We start from the raw sequence: 19,071 nt of genomic DNA on the forward strand, positions 1-19,071 counted from the left end.
AAATCGTCTGCATAAATGAAGGGAGTAGTGAATTTTAGCACTTCTGGCAGGTCATTTATAAAAATGCAAAACAGTAACGGCCCCAGCAGAGACCCTTGAGGAACTCCACTTGTAACTAATTTAGAAGAGGATGATACATTGTCACATTTTACCCACTGCGTTCTGTTTTCAAGTTAGCTCGCTAAGACTTCCAAAAAACACCCCCCTACTCCAATATTCGCCACTTTTTTCAACAATTCAAAATGGGGCACTTTATCGAATGCCTTGGAAAAATCGGTGTAATAAACGAGCACTTCATCGTTCGGATTTTTATCCAGCGCCTCGTAAACTCGTTGTAAAAATGCTAACAGATTAGTTACAACCGACTTCTTTTTAACAAAACCATGTTGACTTGATTTCATGTATTTTTGAAAGTGATCGTAAAGTGGTCGTACATGCATTTTTCGAGCACTTTAGAGATAATTGTTAATAACGAGACAGGTCTGTAGTTTTTTATTTGCCTTTTGTCGTCTTTTTTGTGTATGGGCGAAATAGCAGCACTTTTCCAGAATTTAGGTACACATCGTACCCTCTTGATATTTTTGAAAATAGCATTTAAAATGGAGCTCATCGGTTTAGCTAAACTTTTCAAAAAACAAGGCGGCAGGCCATCCGGGCCTTTACTTTTTGTTACATCCAGTTTAGTCAACAATTCTTGGATTTTGTTTTGAGATATGTCAAAATTTATGAGGGAAGCATTTTCGCAAGCAATGTCTGTTACTTTAAAATTGAATTTCGGAGTAAATACAGAGTGGAAAAAATTATTTAATTTTTCGACTTTTTCAGTTGACTCCTTATATTTAATACCATTTAATTCCATTTCACGCAATAGACGCATCTCGCTTCGTCGTTTTCAACGAATGCACACACAAAAAAATAAAACCATCAGCTCAACTGACACCAGCTCAGCAACTTAAAACCTGCGTTCCACTGATTGGTGCTGTGACAAAATACGAAGATCAGGTCATTCATGAATCACTTCAGAAATTGTCAGCGAAACACTACCTGTTGAGGTTCCCGAGAAAGCTATTATCAATTTTGGAAAAGCTGAGTGAAAAACCTTTCGGGCTAAAGGCGAAAAACAAACCCTTATTAGGTTTTGCTCAAATCAACTATCACAAGCGAGAAAACCGTTCGGAGGGTTAGATGCGGACGGGGTCTGGCAATTTACATGCAAGATGCTTTAAGAGGTAAAGCCGAATTTTCTGTAAGATATTTTCAACCTAAAGGAAGGACCAACTCCAACTGCAGCATACCAGAGACCCCAAAGTGTAAACTCTGTCAAACTGTTATTAAAAAAATCTGTTATAATAATAGTTTTTGAATGGGTATTTTTTGGAGGGACGATCACTAAGGGGCAGCAAATAAGGGGCTAAAAGACTTAAACACTCGAAAGCTTGAAAGTTTTGTCTTTTTCTTTCTATGAGCCTATCCACGATACAAATACGAGGAACAGAATCATCAAACAGATCATTTCACACCCAAACAATACCAAAAAAGAAACAAGGATAGCCGGTTACTGTGCAAGTAGCACAGAATGCTCTGACCATGGTCTTCAAAAAAACTACGAGAAATTTTTCTTTGCAATTAGTGTTTTTTGGCGTGGTGTGATAAAAGAATCTGACGCAAAACTATGTTAGGCATGTTCAACTATAATAGTAAAATAGGTAATTAGGCCAACAATTTTTGATGCAGTTGACTAGAAAAAAAATTATATGAAGAATTTTTTTAAAAATCAGAATATGTTTCAAAAATTTTTGCAGAAATTTTTTTGAATATTGAAGGTTTTGATCCCAAAATTTCATTATGGTAAAGGTAAAATTTAGTATAATTAAACTATTGTAAAAGGCTTAAAACAAGCATGAATAAACCTGCTTGCTGGCTTTCGTCGCTTGAAATTTACAAAAAATCCAAAATTTCAAACCGGTTTTTCTCGACACTAGAAGCAAATTTTGGTAATGCTTTAATGTGGTTCGAATCATGACTGGAAGGGCTTTAATTTGATAAATCACTCAAGCCGATCCGATAATTATTTGTCGTACCTGATTTTGCGTGGAAAACAAAAAGTTTAAAAAAACTAAAACACACCCGAATACAAAGTTCCTCCCTATTTTCAATGGTCGGAAAAAAAGCACAGTTATACGCATGAACAAACAATTTCTCTCATGATGGTGTTCTAACCCATCAAAAATTTGGCCCTGTTGTAACCTATACGAAACGCAAATGCCCTTACTCGAAAGAGATATCATAAAAATAACTACTCAATTACGCAATATAACCCTCACAAGTTCCTAACATCCGTTACTTAACAAAAACCATAATATTTATCTCAGCCTTAATTCCTGGCCTAAACACAGAAGTTCATCACTTTTACAAGACAAATTAACATCATGGACTAATAACTTTAATATCGAACCAAATATTGTGGTTGACGGCATCAAGCTATCTGCCACCTGCAACACTAAAATTTTTGGAGTTTCTTTAATAATTAGTTCAATTTCCATGAAAATATGGCAAAATCTATTTCCATCAATTTCTATGATATTTAAACAGATAGTTATTTCGGCCTAATCAACCTACATTGCGCAATTCCGAGAGCAAAATATATTCATATATGATTATCTGCTTTAGTATGGATGGGGCGTAAAAACTTAAAACATCATGATTTATTTATGACAACAGTTTTTCATCATAATGAGTTTCAGTTTGAAACAAACATTGGATCATTTTGGGTGTTGTTTTTTCGGCAATTTGCAATTTTTTTAAGAGTCGGTAGCTTTGTGTATCGCAAGTGGTGCGAAGCTCAGCTTTGCCTCTGTGTTGACTAATGCCCCTTCTGCAATTTCTCTTCGATTCATTTTTTCAAATATGATTTGTTGAAAAGATGATTGTACAATAGTATTAAAAGATGTTTCAAAGTTTATAATCACCATTGAGATTGTTTCAAAACCTACAAATAACCCACCTGGCAAAATGTACTAAATAATTACGACTTTATGATAGAATTGGTTTAAGTTGGAAGACGTGATTGATTTCAAGCAAAAGCACCACCTTTATATAAAGGTGCGGTTTGGTCTAACTGTGCAAATCAACACTGCTCCTTTAATGTTTCGGTAAAATTCCAGTACTGCATCAACAGTGCATCATTGACTTTGTACAGTGCCATTTGAACTCTCTCAGTGACGAAAATTACTGTACGCTAACAATACTGAATCACTTTTTTAAAATTTCATAAATCATTTTAAAAAAGTACTGAATCATCGATTGAAAACGTCTGATTTTGTGCAGTATTAGAGATATTTTTCAATTAACAAATTGAAGGAAAATAGGTTTCGTCTCAGTCTCGCACCCGTTCCGCTCCCGAACTAGCGTTGCGTTGGTTACCGTAACGGTAATAGTTTTTAGTTTGTAACATTACGTGCAGAGTATATCGCAGATGTCTGAAAAGCATTCAATTGTATCACATGGTATATTTGAAGAAAAGCAATTTTAACTCAATTTTCTCGGGATAAAAATTTTAAGTATAGTTATGTTTGAATCTATCCACTAAGATGGCTCAAAGTTGTCTTTGTTTGATCTTTTAGAGTTCTACACTTCTGTAATAATGCTGAATAATACCTGTTTGCTCTGCCTCGTAAATCGGGCCGCCCACTTATACACAACCAAATGTGTCCAGCAATCATTTGATTGGGGTTCAAATCGCACATGCGCACTTATTTTCAAGCTGAGATTTTGTAAGATAGCCATGTCAGAGCTTAGTTAGCCTTAAATAATTAACTTTTTGGTTAGGTTTCCGGCTGGTTAACTAAAAAAAAGAGCAGTATTTTTGCAGATTGGAAAGGTGCTTCATGTTTCAATCAGTTAACGTGGGTAGGAGATTTGTCTACGGGTTAAAAACAACGAGGTATCACAAAATAAAGGTCGTATGGTATCGAAAGAAAAACATACGGAGGCCATTGCAGTCATGATCTGAGCTAAAATGAAATCTTTCTCAATTTTTTTTAATTACCTCTGAGTAAATACGGATTAGTTTTTTCCAATTTCGGACTAATTTAGAGCAAGAATAGTGCAGTTTGGAGCTTGGGAGACTTTTTCATTGTTTTTAGAAGATCTATCTAAGCATGACAAACGACAAAATAATTTGACATTTATTATACTGCGAGGATAGGAAAGAGTTGGACAAAGACACTCAGTGCCTACCCTAATGGTGAACATTCTTGTCTGTAGTAGCATTCATTCAAAGCATAGGTAACCATAATGATTAAGAAAATATTAATAGAAAAAAAATAAATTTAATATAATTTAAATAAGTTTCTAAAGTTTCAAATGACTCAAATTTATCTTAGCGATATGTTTCGATCGGAGTTTTCTGTTCTGCTTGGGCAACAAGGTTGTTTTATGATTTCAGACATGGTTTTTAATAGCTATGTGACTCTTGTTGCAAGCTAATTTTACCCCCTGAAAACTTCTGAATAATACTTTTTCTCGTTTTATTTTCAATTGGCGATAATATCGTATCAATTTAAACTTCTTTTGTCTTTCAGTGCTCTTATTGATTAAATTATTTTCAGGAAAAAGGACAAATTATTTTTAGGGTTTTGAGCGCTGCTTAAAAAAGTATCACTAGGATATTGAATTTTATTGCCTTTTAGAAACAGCCAGCCGGAAACTAATTTTTTACTGTGTGCAGTGTAGCTTAACTAGTATGCCAGTCTACTTTTAACGCCACTATTTGTAAAGGTGCTGGGATCGATTGGAAAGGAAAATATTTGATGGCTATTGGAGAGGAGGGAAAAAACGAAATTAACACATGAGAACCGCTGCTCACCAGGGATTGTTGTGTTGTTGTTCTTACATGTGTATTTTATACAGGAAAATGTGTTTAAATTTTCCACTTTTTCACTATAGATAGAAATTTATCCGTTTAATTGTTTTCTTTTGCTGGGGATTTTCAACCTTTAATATACCTTTACAGCGGCGCCATTTTTACTCTCACAATTTCTAAATTGCATTTTCCATTTATCCCGATATGCTCTTCACCAGTACTTACACTACTCGTTCCTGGTGCAGCCATCAAGCCGAATACTTTCCTTCCATACTTTTCAGTATGCAGGGAATTTCGTCAGTTCTTAAATCTAATTGGCTGAAAAGATATCTTCAAGATTTCAAAAACCACACATTGCTATATAGCAATGTGTGGTTTTTGAAATATTCGAAGACAAAATAGTTTGAAAACTCACTTTTTCAAACCGAGTTTTAAGAAACTGAAGCAATTTTTGAGATTTTTTGTAAGAATCAATTTTGCTTAATAATTGCTCTCTGGTTGGTAAATTTGTATGCTTACGGTTCTCTCTGTTAACTAAGTTAGTTGGGTACAGCTATGTAACCATTTACCTAGCACCTTCCCACTTTAATAATGGCAATAAGTGTATTATGCTATAGCCCGAAAAAATATGTAGCAGCTACCTAATGCTGAATGCTTTTCTTATTTTGTAGCAACTGTACGGTTCAACAGAAGAGAAAAAAGAAATGAAAAATATGTTAGAAAAGCAGCAATTGTCGATATACATGGTAGCGTAGCTTGTGTATGTATTATGTGTAGTAGTCGCTTATCTAACCGGGATTTGAACCTCAAAATTTACCTCGCTCGACGTATTTTGATGGCGCAGTAGTGTTGTAGTATGGCATATATTTCTGATTTTTACCAATAACATCCTACCTAACGGTACCATAGTGCAACACACGAAAAACAACAGACTAAAAACAACACTACGTAGTTATTTCAACGATACTCAGGGAAAAAAGTAAGACTGCTTAACCAAGACTGTTTAGGCGAACGTGTAATTGAAACCCTCATAAGGTTTTTGTTCTAATTCATCAATTGCGACAATTTCGTCCCATCAAGGGTCGGTTACATCCGAAACGAGAAACTCTTTCCTTTTAACCTCCTTCCCGTTAGATTAGATTGATACAGTATACCGTAATGGGGAATTGATACAACACCGCTTGAACTTTCATTCGTATTCGCTACCAGGCCAAACCACACAAGTCCAAATTGCTGTTTATTTCCTTTTTGGGAGAGAGAAAAAGGAGTCACTTTTTGCAGCAGCATCATCATAAAACATATTTATTACTATCTAATTCGTTACTATTTATTTTGTGTCGAAATATAGTTATTTTTATATTTCTGTTCGAGAAATATGAACCAAGCCGCAACATGTAAAAAGTCTTCAGGAATTTCAAATTTATCGCGACTTTTGCTGTTCAGAAACACTTTCCACAGATCATCTTTAGTTGCTTTGTTAGTATGTGTTATAACTTTCGTTGTTAAATCAGAATTGGGGGAGGCTGTGTCGGAAGCACATTGCTGGACGGCGGGGGGAGTAGCCTGCAGTTTAACCAGTCAAGCAGAGGTAAGAATTAAGTCAATACCAATTATTCAACTTTGGTAAACCAATGGTCCATCCAACTGTCTGTCAGTTCATTGAAACCGCTAAAAAAAATGGTTTTTTTATCTTTTGTTTCAGTTTGCATCTGTTTTTATACTTTTTTGCATTTAATTTCAACATTGTGATTGTTTTTTCTCAACAAACCTTACTTCAATTTCAGAAAGTCTTCTTCCTGGTCTTTATTTACAACAATTTTTGTTTTAAAACAAAACAAAACGTATCAATTTCAACATCTGCACTTGTTTCCAACGAGATATTAATTAAAAAATTAGAATGAAGAAGGTTAATTTCCAATAGTTTTTAGAGCTACAAAACTTGTTATTTAATTCGGGGAATGATTGTTGATGCATGTTAAATATTTTTCATTCATTTTGAATGGGTGTTGATATGCATTGATCGAGGCGGAAATGCTATGAAAAACCTGTTATTGTTAAAAATCGGAATGCATACACTTTGAAATTAAAAAACAAGATGTTGACTGGTTGAAATTAAACTTGAGTTTGTTGAAGTGTACAACCAGAAGTGTTGAAACAAAAAGCAAAAAGGTATATTTATAATTAGCAAATATAAAATTATCAGTGTAAAAGGGCCTCGTTTTTTGGCTTGAGTAGAATTTTTTTGTTATTGAGTTCTTGAGTTTTCATTCCGGTTCCGGCCTTGAAAACGGAAGGAATTTAGGCATCATGGTGTGTTTTTCGCAAAGTGTGGTAGCCCAAAAAATATCAGATATAATCGAGTGATATATCATGAGCAGACGTGCCTGAGTGGGTAAGATGCGTGGCCGTTAGTACAAAGGTCTTTGGTTCGAATTCCGCTTCTGTGACAGTTGGAGAGGTCCTCAAGTGAAGCTTTCTCAAGTTTGGGACCGGCTGCAGAAAAATTAGTAACGTCTCTCTCCCCGTGTAAAAAAGACCCAAGGGTGTAATGTGGTAGCTGGGAATTAATAAAGTGATATATCAAACATACAACAGTTTTCTGTCATGATTTGATCAATTTTTCAGAACCAATAGTTCCAAATTTTTCTCGCTATGAAAAAACCTTACGGAATGGATCATAAAATAATTCAGTCTGACTGAGCCAAAAGTGAGCCAAATTTAACAGTGGAAACATCCGTCAGCGCTTGTTTCAAGTGCTTAGAAATATTTTATCTTTTTCCTATAAGTTGAATGATACAATATTACAGTACTTATATTTGAGTTTCCACTTAGGCAAATTTATAATTACCCTTGCGATAGCAAATGTATTGCAATCAAGTACTAGAACTTTTTCCCGTACATAACTCTAGGCACAATGGTCAAAATTAGAAATGGTTGAATTAGGTTCAGTTCTCAATTAGTTCTAATTTCTTTGTGTCTCCGGTACCCTTGGTCTGGAGGTAACGAATACGCTTGGGACGGCAAAGGTCCTGGGTTCAAATGTGACAGGACCTGTTTTTTCTTCAAACGGGAAATATTCCATTTCTCAAAAAAATTGTCTGTTCATATAATGGGTGTAATGTGGTAGCTGGGAACTGTCTGTCATCTTTACAGAAGTTAACTTTCTTCTATTTGTCTGTTTTTTCGGCTTAGTTTTTTTTTCACAATATAGTTGATTTTTTATGTTTTCTTTTTCCTCGCTTAAAACTTTGATTTTTTATGTTTTCTTTTTCCTCGCTTAAAACATGTATTCTGCCCAAATGATTTTGGCCAATTTTTTATCAGCCTAATGATCTAATATAGATTCATTTCAAGGAAATCAAATTTTCTATGCTGATCTCTGGATCACACAAAATGCTAAAAATCTTAATAGAAATTCTAGTTCAAGCTTTTCATGACAACAATTTATTTTTCGGCTTTTTTGTTTCTTTTTCATTTCCTTTTCTTTCGGCTTGATAGATTTTGATCTATTTTATATCAATTTAATGGCCGCATTGCGTCTTTCGGCAAGCGAAAAAGTTGTGTGTGCATGTATGTGCTCAGAAGTGAATTTAAATTTCTTCTTTTCTAATTTGAGCCTGTGATATTGGACACACTAGGCTTCTTATTTCACTTAATGGTAACCATTTTTGAGTTTTTTACTTGATAACTTCTGTGAAAAAAATCTTATAGTTAAGTCAGGATTTCAACTTTTTAAAAGGTTATTTTTCTTTCAAAATGCGTTTTGTGTATTAGTATGAGGCTTGCAGTTGTTTGTTTTTCCTGATATCAGTTTTCGTCACTGACTACACAAAAGATATTTAATTTGCTAATTTTCATTTTGATGATTCCTTGAATTTGGAGAAGTCTGACTCTTGAAGTTTTTCCGTGCTAGGCGTGCTCATTTTTTGGGCTTAATTTGGTATCTTGTGTTAAGTGATACAAACCCGGTAGTTCTTTTTTGAAACGGATGCTGTTGATTCGGCAAGAACATTCAACCATTCCTGCTGGAAAATTGACGTTTTTTATTGACGTTTTCATAGTTAATTGACGTTTTCATCTGTGATTTTGATTTTGTAAAATATTCATTTCAATTGAAGCAAAATAAAAAAGTCTTAGAGATGTTTTGCTGTTATTTAAAATGTTTCTTCAAAAAATTCTTTTAGATATTCGAGCGCTGTATTGTAAAGTAGTTTTTTTGGGCTTAGGTTCCAATACAATTAGCACAAAAGTGCTTTCGACAAAAATTCGTCTGATTTTTTGCTAACTTTTCATTCATTCAAGATAATAGCAAGGGGAATGGGCTATTATTTCAGTGGGAAAGTTTAATTTATTTAAAAAATTTTTTTTACATGCTTTGCTGTTGTCTAAGCAAATTATAGCGCGCGCGAGAATTTTTTTTTGCAGGAGTTAGAGAAACTTGAAGAAAATTGGTAGATATTCGAGCGTGGTATCATAGGAAATCCTTTTTGCCGTTTTTCCTTTCAAAGAAATAAAGATTTTTTTTTCAAAAAATTTTGGTGTTTGAGATTTCGGTAATTTGCTAAGTCAGATTGATTATTATCGAGCGGATTCAAAGACAATTTCAGCAGGGGGTTCAAAGACAATTTCTGCAGGGCTCACTTTTTTGGGTCCATGGTTTTCGTCCTTTTACTTGTCGGTTCAGTTTCCGTTTTTTTTTTGAAACGCCGTTTTTAAAATTCTGGTAGAGTTTTTATTAGCTTAATTTTTAAAGCATAGGTTTTGTTGCAATTTAAACAAGAAGATTTTACTGTAAGTGAAAGATCACAAATTTATAAATTTACGAAGTCTGATTTTGATTTTTTTGGATTGGGTAAACAGTTTCAATTGATGTTATATCGGCTCAGTCAACTTGTTTTGCGTAATTTTGAGCGCAAAACATCCGTATGCGATTATGTGTTTTTGTTTCGATGGGTCGTAAAAACTTTCAAATTTTATGAGTTTTTTCATGACAACAGTTTTGCTTTCGGCTAAACAGGTTTTGACCAGAAGATTGGCGCCTTTCTTTCTGATTGTTAAGTGATTTCCATTTTTTTAAAGGCCGTTTATGAACTTCAGCCGATACAAATGTGAAGTTTTTATAGCTGTATTTTTAAAACTTTTTTCCAGTTGTTTTTCCAAGTAATTTTTTCCAAATTATTGTTTTAGATTTTTTTTTACTGTTATCCTTTTTTCCATTCACTATCTTGTATCTCAATATGCTTTTGCATCGCAAGTGTTGCAAAGCTCCGCTTTACCTTTGCATAAAAATTGTTTTAAGCACATCAGGTGGTCCTTGCAAAGTAATCAGTCAATCGGGTTGTTTTTGTTTGCAAAAATGTGAAAGGTTTTCTCATTCTGACCTTCGAATGGTAAATAAACTGTATACTTGAAGTCGTCTGCTGATAGACTTCAGGTGAAATTTTCTCCGCAAAATGAGTTTTAAAAACGTCACCAGAAGTTGAATAATTTTTAATCTCGTTCAGACAACTCAGACTGAGACATTTTGAACTAAATTATAAGGAGAAATTTCAACCAAAACTACTTGCCAATGCATTTTGTATTCGATAATTGTTTTTAATTTTTGGAGTAATTGCTGCAATGGTTAATTGGCTAAAATGTCTCCGGCCGAATTGTCTTGATTTTATTGGCGAAATGTCTGAATTTTAAATTGGCTGAAATGTCTCTATCCAGAATGTCGAGGCACAATTTTCAATAAATGCGCCTTTCAGTATTTATTAGAACTGCAATAAAAACTATTATCTAAGAGAAAAAGTGTTATATTTATTTTTTGTTTTTAAGTCAGCGAGCACTACCCTTTCAAATGCTCATCAGATATATGGCCCTACAATACAATTATGTCACTTCATGAACACTTATGATAAGCAACTCGTATAAAATTGAAGCATATACTTTTTATCGATTCCGGTAATTAGCTTCAAGCAGAAACAGTGAAACATTTGTTAAACTTGAAGCCACTAGCTCGGTAAATGTGTCTCGGAGATAAGGTTTATACGTTGTTCAGCAGATTTTTGTAGTTCCAGTTTGGCCAAAAAACTGAACGTCATGAAAACAAATGTTAATACTATGAAAAACTTTTTGAGATTATTCGTTAATTGCTAGAAATTACTTTAGAGAGAAATTTTCATATATATAAATAAAATCACTCAGTTTTCGAATTTCAAAAAAATAAATGCCCTTTAAGCTCTTTAAAATTCTAGAACAATTTATGACTGGCGCTTTTTTTGATTGGCCATGACAAACATATTCGGTCTCCATACTCAACCTTGTAAGACCACTCGTTACACCATGAAATTGATACTTATGTTAGGTGGGGGAGGGGGGGGGGGGAGGAAAAAGAGCCTGCGTCACTTTTAGCAGATGAATTTCAATTGAACTCAAAAGTGCATACATGGATAAGTGCAGGGGCGGATCTAGGATTTTCTCGAGAGGGGAGTTCCCAAAAACTTTCGAAAACTTTGTCGACCTTTTTTTAGGTCGACCAAATGGATTTTCTGAGCTCTCCCCTCTCCAAAGCACTACAAAGATCCCCCTGTTTTGGCCAAAGTTTCTGCGTCGCAGGCAAAGTTTTGAAAAAACAGGCCAAAAAGGCGTTTTTAGGCTTTTTTTGGAAAATTTTAACCAAAAATTGCGTTATTCGGCGCGCGCTCCCGTCTTAAAACTAATATATTTTGGCGCCAAAGGCGCCTTTTGAAAAAATTTAGGGTCCGTCAGCCAAAAATTGATATCTCAAAACAGTACAAAGGGGGGACCCTTTGGGTCGGAATGGGGTCGAATCCTTGAGAGAAAAAAGAACGTGAGCCCACCTCCCCCCCTAAAAAAATCCGCCCCTGGCTTAGTGCATTCATAAAGTGCATCCGAACTGTAAACTACAATGCTTCAAACATCACGAAAAACGGATTAATTGAAGTTTGCTGGAGAAAATTAGCGAACATAATCACTAAGTCTAGAATCGAGTGTCCAATAGTGCTTTTTTGTCATATTAAAGTTCAAGAAAACTGTTTGTTCTTACAGTTAGTTTTGAGTTCATTTATTATGGGGATTGAATGGACTGACAGCACGTGAAAAACATTTACTAATTTCAGTATGAAAAACCAGATGTCAGCTTTAACTCCTTCTCTTATACAGTACTGATTCGAAAATTGTCACCTGACAAACTGATCTTAGGAGACATACTAATTTATTTAAAAAAACAATCTGAAAAATTCTATTATTATTGCAAATTTGAGATTACAAGCGCTTCAGAGAAAATTCAATTTTCCTGATTGTTTTTTCAAAATTTTGTCATTTTTCGGTTTCCTTGAGTTTATTAACGCTTTTCAATTTTTTGCTAATCAGCTAAGACAATTTATCCACTGTGGTAAGCTTTTCACGGAGAATCGCTGCTAAGCCCCTGGTTAAGAGTTACATGCAAATGTTTTTTTTTTGGATATGTTGGCTTTTCATACCAGCTGCTGGCTATGTTTCACTATCCTTTCTTTTAGTTCCATGAAGAACTTCTGCATCGGCGCAGGAGAGGAGACCACTTGGCCTCGGAGGCATCTCTGAGCAGGAGCAAGAGAGGATACTCCTCCAAGAAACACATGGCGCAGGAACAGGGCTCCACTTCACAGGTCTGTTAAGGGTTTTTAAAGCGAAATCTTCCCGTCAATTTACTACAACATCTGATCCCTATTTTTGAAAGGTTTCGATTTTGGGATCGATTTTTGTGTAGCGAAATAAATTCGGCAATATATTACGATATCTGATCTTTATTATTTAAATGTTTCGCTCTTGGGCTAAAATCCTCGACCTATCATCAAAAATTGATGGTAAAAGCTAGTCATTATGTCTTCTATATCAAGATATGAATTGGTAAACTCGTGAAATGAGATTTTGATTTTAATTTTTTTATAGTGTTTCTTTTTTCATGAAATTTTTATTTATGAAATTCAGATGGGATACAGTAATGATGTATTGTCGCTATCATAAGAATAAAAATTGAAAAAAAACTTTTGCTGTTTTTGAGACGCCAGTTACCAATCTATAAATGCACCAGGCAATAAGATAAATTTAATCATACAAAGTGGTCATTACGCCAGTAAAAAGGCCTAGTTCTATTTTGAACTTTAATTTGAGCAAGGCGACACTTAGCCTCAAGCGCAAATTTGTAGTTGGCGATCATTCTTACCAACCAATTTTCGCTTGCGACTCACTGTCGCTTGCTGTATTATTTGATTGGTTACTGGCTCCTAAAAAGTGAATGTTTTTAATTTATTTTTCTCGGCATTTTGTTTGATCAAAGCTACAGTCTTTTTTTTTGGAAAAGCTTAAGTATATTACATCACTCCACACTCCACCCCGTCTGGCTGTTTCTACCTGACTTAAAAAATAAACAGGATAATGAAAACTCCTTTCAGCTACATGTTCGGAACAAGTTTTTTCAACAGATGGAGCTTATAAATTCCCAACCTGATGCAGAAGAATTAAAGTCTTAGAAATTTTGTTATTTCTTAGAAAATAACAAGTAGAAATTTTGTTATTTTTTATAAACTTTACTACTAACTTTATTTATAGTTAATAATTTTATTTATGAAGGTTCTTTGCTAAATAATAACAAGTTTGTGTAATTTGTTTTAGGTGCAGGTGAATGACCCGATTTTTGACAAGCAGTGGTACCTGTTGAACACTGGGCAAGCGGGGGGCAAACCCGGACTGGATCTGAATGTAGTTGAAGCCTGGCAGCAGGGATACACTGGCAAGGGGGTTACTGTGGCGATCATGGACGACGGACTGGACTATCTTCATCCGGACTTGGCACCTAACTACGTTAGATAATTTAAATTTGAGTGAAAGCAGAACAGTAAACAGTACTTTGAAAACTTTCAGAGATCTAGGGCGAATCGCACACCAGTAAAACCGTTAATTTTCTTTCGTTTGTTAACCTCTGCGACCTCAAAGATGATTTATTTGGTGTCAACACAAAAGATACCGTACCAAAAACTCCCATGACAAACGATACCGAACCAAAAGATCCCATAAACTAAAACTGCCCAGGGATCTTTTGTCATGTAGCCAATTATTTACCTTCTGGTTAATTTTTTTTTGATGTTATTAAGTCTTTGATACGAACAGTACGTCATGAATCCAATTAAAAAGGCTATTAACTATTTCACCTTACCAGCGAAGCATTTTTTTGCTTCTGCGTAAATTGGATCTCGTTTCATTAACCCTAAAGCTTCAATTAAAATGAAAAAAATGAATAAATCATGTAATGAGGGAGTTTTGATGGTTTTGACGTAAACCTTGAAGTACAAGTACTTTAATTCGTGATACGTACTGTTAAAGCTGTGAGTTTTTTTTATACATGCGAGGCAGTAGCGATTTTGGATTCCATTTTTTGATCACATTTTTTTACATCCCATTTTTTCACCAAGGATCCGTTGTTTGTCAGTTTTGGTTTATAGTGTTGTACATATAGTGTTGTACAATTCCTTGTAGATATAGCTTTCAAATTTGAAGCCAAGCTGATTATTTGTGTTAAGTTTTACCCACAATTGAATCAGATTGTGTTGTCTCAGCCTTAATTTCGTGATTATGACCCCAAAAATTCAGAGTGACAAAAGGTTAACAAACACGCCTGAGACTGTGAACGTAATTGAGAATGAAGTGCGAACTCAATTGAACATATTTGATAATTCGTGAACTTATTTGATTCAAAGTGTGAACGATGAGTGAACTTATTTGATAACTTGTGTTGTGTGTTCAGAATGCGGAGGCCAGCTACGACTTCAGCAGCGATGATCCCTATCCCTATCCTAGATACACTGACGACTGGTTCAACAGGTAAATGCACAAAAAATTTAAAGTGTTAAAATTGTTCACAATTGCGATAGCAGCAAGCGTTTATTTGCGGATCTAAAATGTTTGCGTTTTAAGAGTTTGTTTAATTTTTGAGGTGCTGGTCATTTTTCAGAGATGTAACTATTGTTTTCGTACCTTCGACAACTGGGGAGGGGGGCTTCGATGACTTTTATTATCACCAGCTCTGATTGAAATTTTGGGTTTCCGGGAGATGAGGGAATAAAATCGGAAAAAATTTCGAATTTGTTTTAAAGTTTCATCATTAGATTAGCCGGAGTTTGCGAAGTGCAACTTTCGTTGTCGTGTGATGTTTCAAACTGCTTCCAGCTTAGAAAAAGGGCAGTTCATGTTGTTAAAATGGCTTTTTCGGAAATTGAATGTGAAAAAGGCAGGTTCCATTTAAATTTCCGGCATTTTCTTTCAATTTGTCGAGATAATTTACCTCCGATCGTTTTTTCAAACAAAATTTTGGGAGTTTGACAATTGCGAATTGGCCATGCTCTGGACTAATTTATGCGCACTTTGAAGATGTTGTCCATAGTCCTGAAAGCGTAACACGAAATATTTGTCCGTAGTGAATTATCCCGCACAACCAAGTTTTTCGAAATTGAATTGAGTCTAGCTAATGGGTCGTACTAATTTCGTACGACTCAAGTTTTCACAATTGATTTTTGATATTGTTCAAAATTTAGAATTTTGCAAATATTTTTTTAACCAAAAATCTATTCGATATGGATTAAGGTCAGCTTTTCCAAAAATCTATTCGATATCGATTAAAGGTTAGTCGGTCGGAACATTCAGTACTTTGCCCTAAAAAACAAGCAGTCTTGTTATTTAAACTGGTTGAAGAATGAGACCGCTAATTTTTGTGTTACTTGACATTGAACGAATCGCCGAAATTGGACACGTCGTATTTGCTATGAATTTTTGCTGAGTAATTTTTATATCCGTCGTTGTTTGTCAAAATTTAACCCAATTTGCACAAAACGTATTTCAGTAAAAATTTAACCCAATTTGCACAAAACATATTTAATTTGAATCAGCACTGCGTTCCAAACTTTCATTGCTGTTTTTTTTTGGGAAGTCATGATGAAGTGGTTCAAAAAGAGACCAGAACCCCGAATCTGTTTTTGTTTGGAAATGTTTTTGAAATTTTTTTCTAGTCAAAATCTTTCTGTATCTTTTTTTTTTGCAAAGTAATTTTTACTACCCTAAATTATTCAAGTATTTTTGTTTTTTGCGACGTAACATGCATATATCATATGGGAAGAAATACAGTTTGGTGTTGCGCTTTCTGATTTAAAAAGCTAACTTACTTGTAATCAAGAATGAAGTTTGTTTCTTTCAGACATTTTAAAAGTTATTTAAGATGTAGAAATTGTTTTTTTTATATAATTTTTGAATTTCAATAATTTCCAGGCCCCTACCTGCTAAGTGTAGTTGTGAAGTGCATGCCTGGTTGTGACAGGTTCCTAAGTTCTTGGCAATCTATATGTATGGAAACCCAAATTTATTCTAATTTAGTTTGACAAGTCGCATCATCGCGTTTTGTTTATTTTTCATTTACATTTTTTCCAAAGCTGACTTTTTGCAATGGAAATTTGCTTCAAAATTTTAAAATTCATCATTTCTGATTGTTTGATTTCTTTTTTTTTGCTAAAATGGTTTCGGTTTTTAGATTAGTTTAGTGGCTTTATAATGGGTCGCTTGAAGCACAAAACTTTTTTCTTGCTTTTGCACAATTGTTTTTTGGCAAAAAGAAGATTCTTTGAATACCAATGTTTTTTTTGTGAAAATATCAAATGTTTATCTTCTCCGACCATTGAAAATGAGGAGAAGTTTTGGGTGTATTTTAGTTTATTAAATTTTTTACCACGCAAAATCAGGGACTGCAAATAAGCATTGGAATGCGCCAAGTGGTACATCTTTTTGAAGTAGTTTTAGTCGTGATGCGAACGAAATTTAAACAATTTCAAAATTTTTTCCCATATTGAAAAAATTGGTTCGAACTGTTTGGAGTTCAGTCTAATTTCGAGCGAGCAGGTCTCTACCTTGAGTAAAACTGTTAGTTTTTCATTGCATTAAGTCAAATTTTTCATTTAGGTAGTGAAAATTTTTACTCGAGGAAAACTAGCTTTCGAAGCTTCATTTAGAGTTTCCTCGTCAATAAAATTTTTTAGAAAATAAAAAAAAAATTTTGCAAAAAAAGAATCAACAATTTTTTTCTGCAAAAAAAGAAAGAAAAATAATTTTTAACGCTCTCTCTGATGGTGTTTTTTTTCTCATCAACTAGCGTACAAAAAAACGGCATTTATTTGAAGAAAAAAATATATATGATGTCTGAACATTGTGTGTTACTTGCTCAGCAGCCGACTATCCTTGTTTTTTTTTTTTATTTAGAGTTTCTATCTTCATCTTTCTCCTCTTTTTTTTGGCGATCTATTTAAATGAAGGTCACCGCTTAATTGCTTTTTCGATCAGTTTGTAATTCCCCTAATTGAAATGAAAGATATCGCTGGTTTCTTGCTAACGTCATTTTTTCTTCTAACTTCCTTCAAAGCTATCCTTCTTGATTAGTTACCTCTCAAAAGTAGTAACTGAATGAACGAAAAAGAGTGAACAAAAATGACGGTAGTTTATGCTTGTGACGAATGCAAAGTTGAATCGATTACCGTCAAAAAGGAAGTTATGTTTTGGAAGAAAAAAGAAACAAATATTTTATGCATTGTTATTGGGCAACTTCTTAAGGATATATGTTTTTGGGGAACAATCTCCTTGAGATGTAATGGGGTTGAAAGTATCTTGTAACCGGATGTCCTTCTCTCAAGTTGTTAGTTTTGAAAAACCTTCCCAAATATTGCATAACTAGCATTGAAAAAAAGCGTCTCCCAGCAAAGAAGACTTTTTCTTAAAGAAAAGAAATGTTTTCACAGAATTCCGCCTCGAGTCACATATATTAATTTCAAGCCATTTATTTTTGACTTACGTTGAAGCAAGATATTGCAAAAAGAGCACTGCATAACAAAGTAACGGTCTGGATTGTTGCAAAATAAAACGGACTGTTCTAGACCAGGCCTGCAGATAGCTCCTCTGCAAATTTTTATCATTGGCAGATTATTCATGTCAGTTGATTTTTCTATTCCGAGAATGATTATTAAGTTCAAAAAGCCAAATTTTGTTTGCTTGCAAAAATATTGCATTAGCTAACTTTTCTGGCACTTGCACAGTTGCGTATAAGCTTAGGGGGTTTAAGAAATTAGAAATGACCAATAAATTTGAAAACCTGGCAACGCTTCGTGGTTCTTTAAATTGTTTTTTTTTTCAATGAATTTTCTTTTATATGAAGTTTCTTTTAGATCAAAGAATTAGGCTGCAAAAAGTGAAGACAGACTGAGTTAATTTGCAATAGCTCGCTATTTTGAAAAGTTTTTGAATGACAACCTTTTGGCTTAAAAAGTGACGAGAGGGCCTTGTATCAGATTGCATAATGAGACCTTCATAAAATTGATTGGCACCAATAAGGAGACGCGTAGTCTGGGGCTGAGGCTTCTAAATCAAGACAATATTCGCGACATGTAACTTCAGAAAATTGGGGTCCATTTTAGAGCAGATGCTGATTTTTGCATGTGTAAGGTGTACAATTTGATAAATTTAACACCTTCAATAGAATGGTATTTTAACGTAACTTATTTTTGAATGATAATATCCTTATTTACACAAGTAAAGCTTGTGAGATAGTATGAACTCTCTTTTTTTCCAACCTAAGTCGCAAATATTAGTGTTCATTTTGAAAGTGTCCATTTTGATCAATAACCAAGTATTAAGTACAGCAAATGATTAAGATATTAGCACAGACTATTATAATAGAAATAGCGCTTTAGCTTCAAGGATCTCTAGGGTAGGGAAGGAGACCCGCAAAAAAATAAGAGGGTTCGAACCTGGGCAGGGTCGGCTGTTTTTAATTAATTTTTTTCGTAAGCTAGTTAAAATGCGTCTGCTCTATAAATTGAGGCATGTTAGTTGGTATATTTCTTTTTTTTTTTCAAATTGACTTGTATTGATAATGCGGCAGAATTGGCTTGCATCACTTAGCAGTTATGTAAACTGATAATTGGCGTGCGTCATTAAGAAATTTTGTAGACCCAAAGTTTTACTCATTTAGTTTTTTCCAGCAGCGTTATCGACCATTTTTTGTGTATGCAAAGTACCACTTCGCGTTTGTGTTTGAAAATTGTTTTCTACTTAATTTTATATAAAAATTCGTCAATTTTGTATTCTCGGGTTGACCAAAACTTTTTTTCATCAATTTCTTTATATAAAAAACT

At 34.2% G+C, this 19,071-nt stretch overlaps 1 protein-coding gene across 1 annotated transcript in view; it reads left to right on the top strand.

Annotated features, from left to right (window-relative positions):
• Window positions 1–5,563: 5,563 nt before the first annotated feature.
• The window catches only part of LOC134845583 (neuroendocrine convertase 2-like), a 31,568-nt gene continuing 18,060 nt past the window's right edge, over window positions 5,564–19,071 (top strand). The window contains exons 1-4 of the mRNA XM_063862539.1: window positions 5,564–6,452; window positions 12,388–12,516; window positions 13,523–13,711; window positions 14,652–14,728. Of these exons, the coding sequence (XP_063718609.1) occupies window positions 6,240–6,452; window positions 12,388–12,516; window positions 13,523–13,711; window positions 14,652–14,728 (608 nt within the window). The 5' untranslated portion in view covers window positions 5,564–6,239. The remainder of the gene's footprint in view (window positions 6,453–12,387; window positions 12,517–13,522; window positions 13,712–14,651; window positions 14,729–19,071) is intronic.

The sequence above is a fragment of the Symsagittifera roscoffensis genome, chromosome 5 (genome assembly GCF_963678635.1).
Source record: "Symsagittifera roscoffensis chromosome 5, txSymRosc1.1, whole genome shotgun sequence".
NCBI lineage: Eukaryota > Metazoa > Xenacoelomorpha > Acoela > Convolutidae > Symsagittifera > Symsagittifera roscoffensis.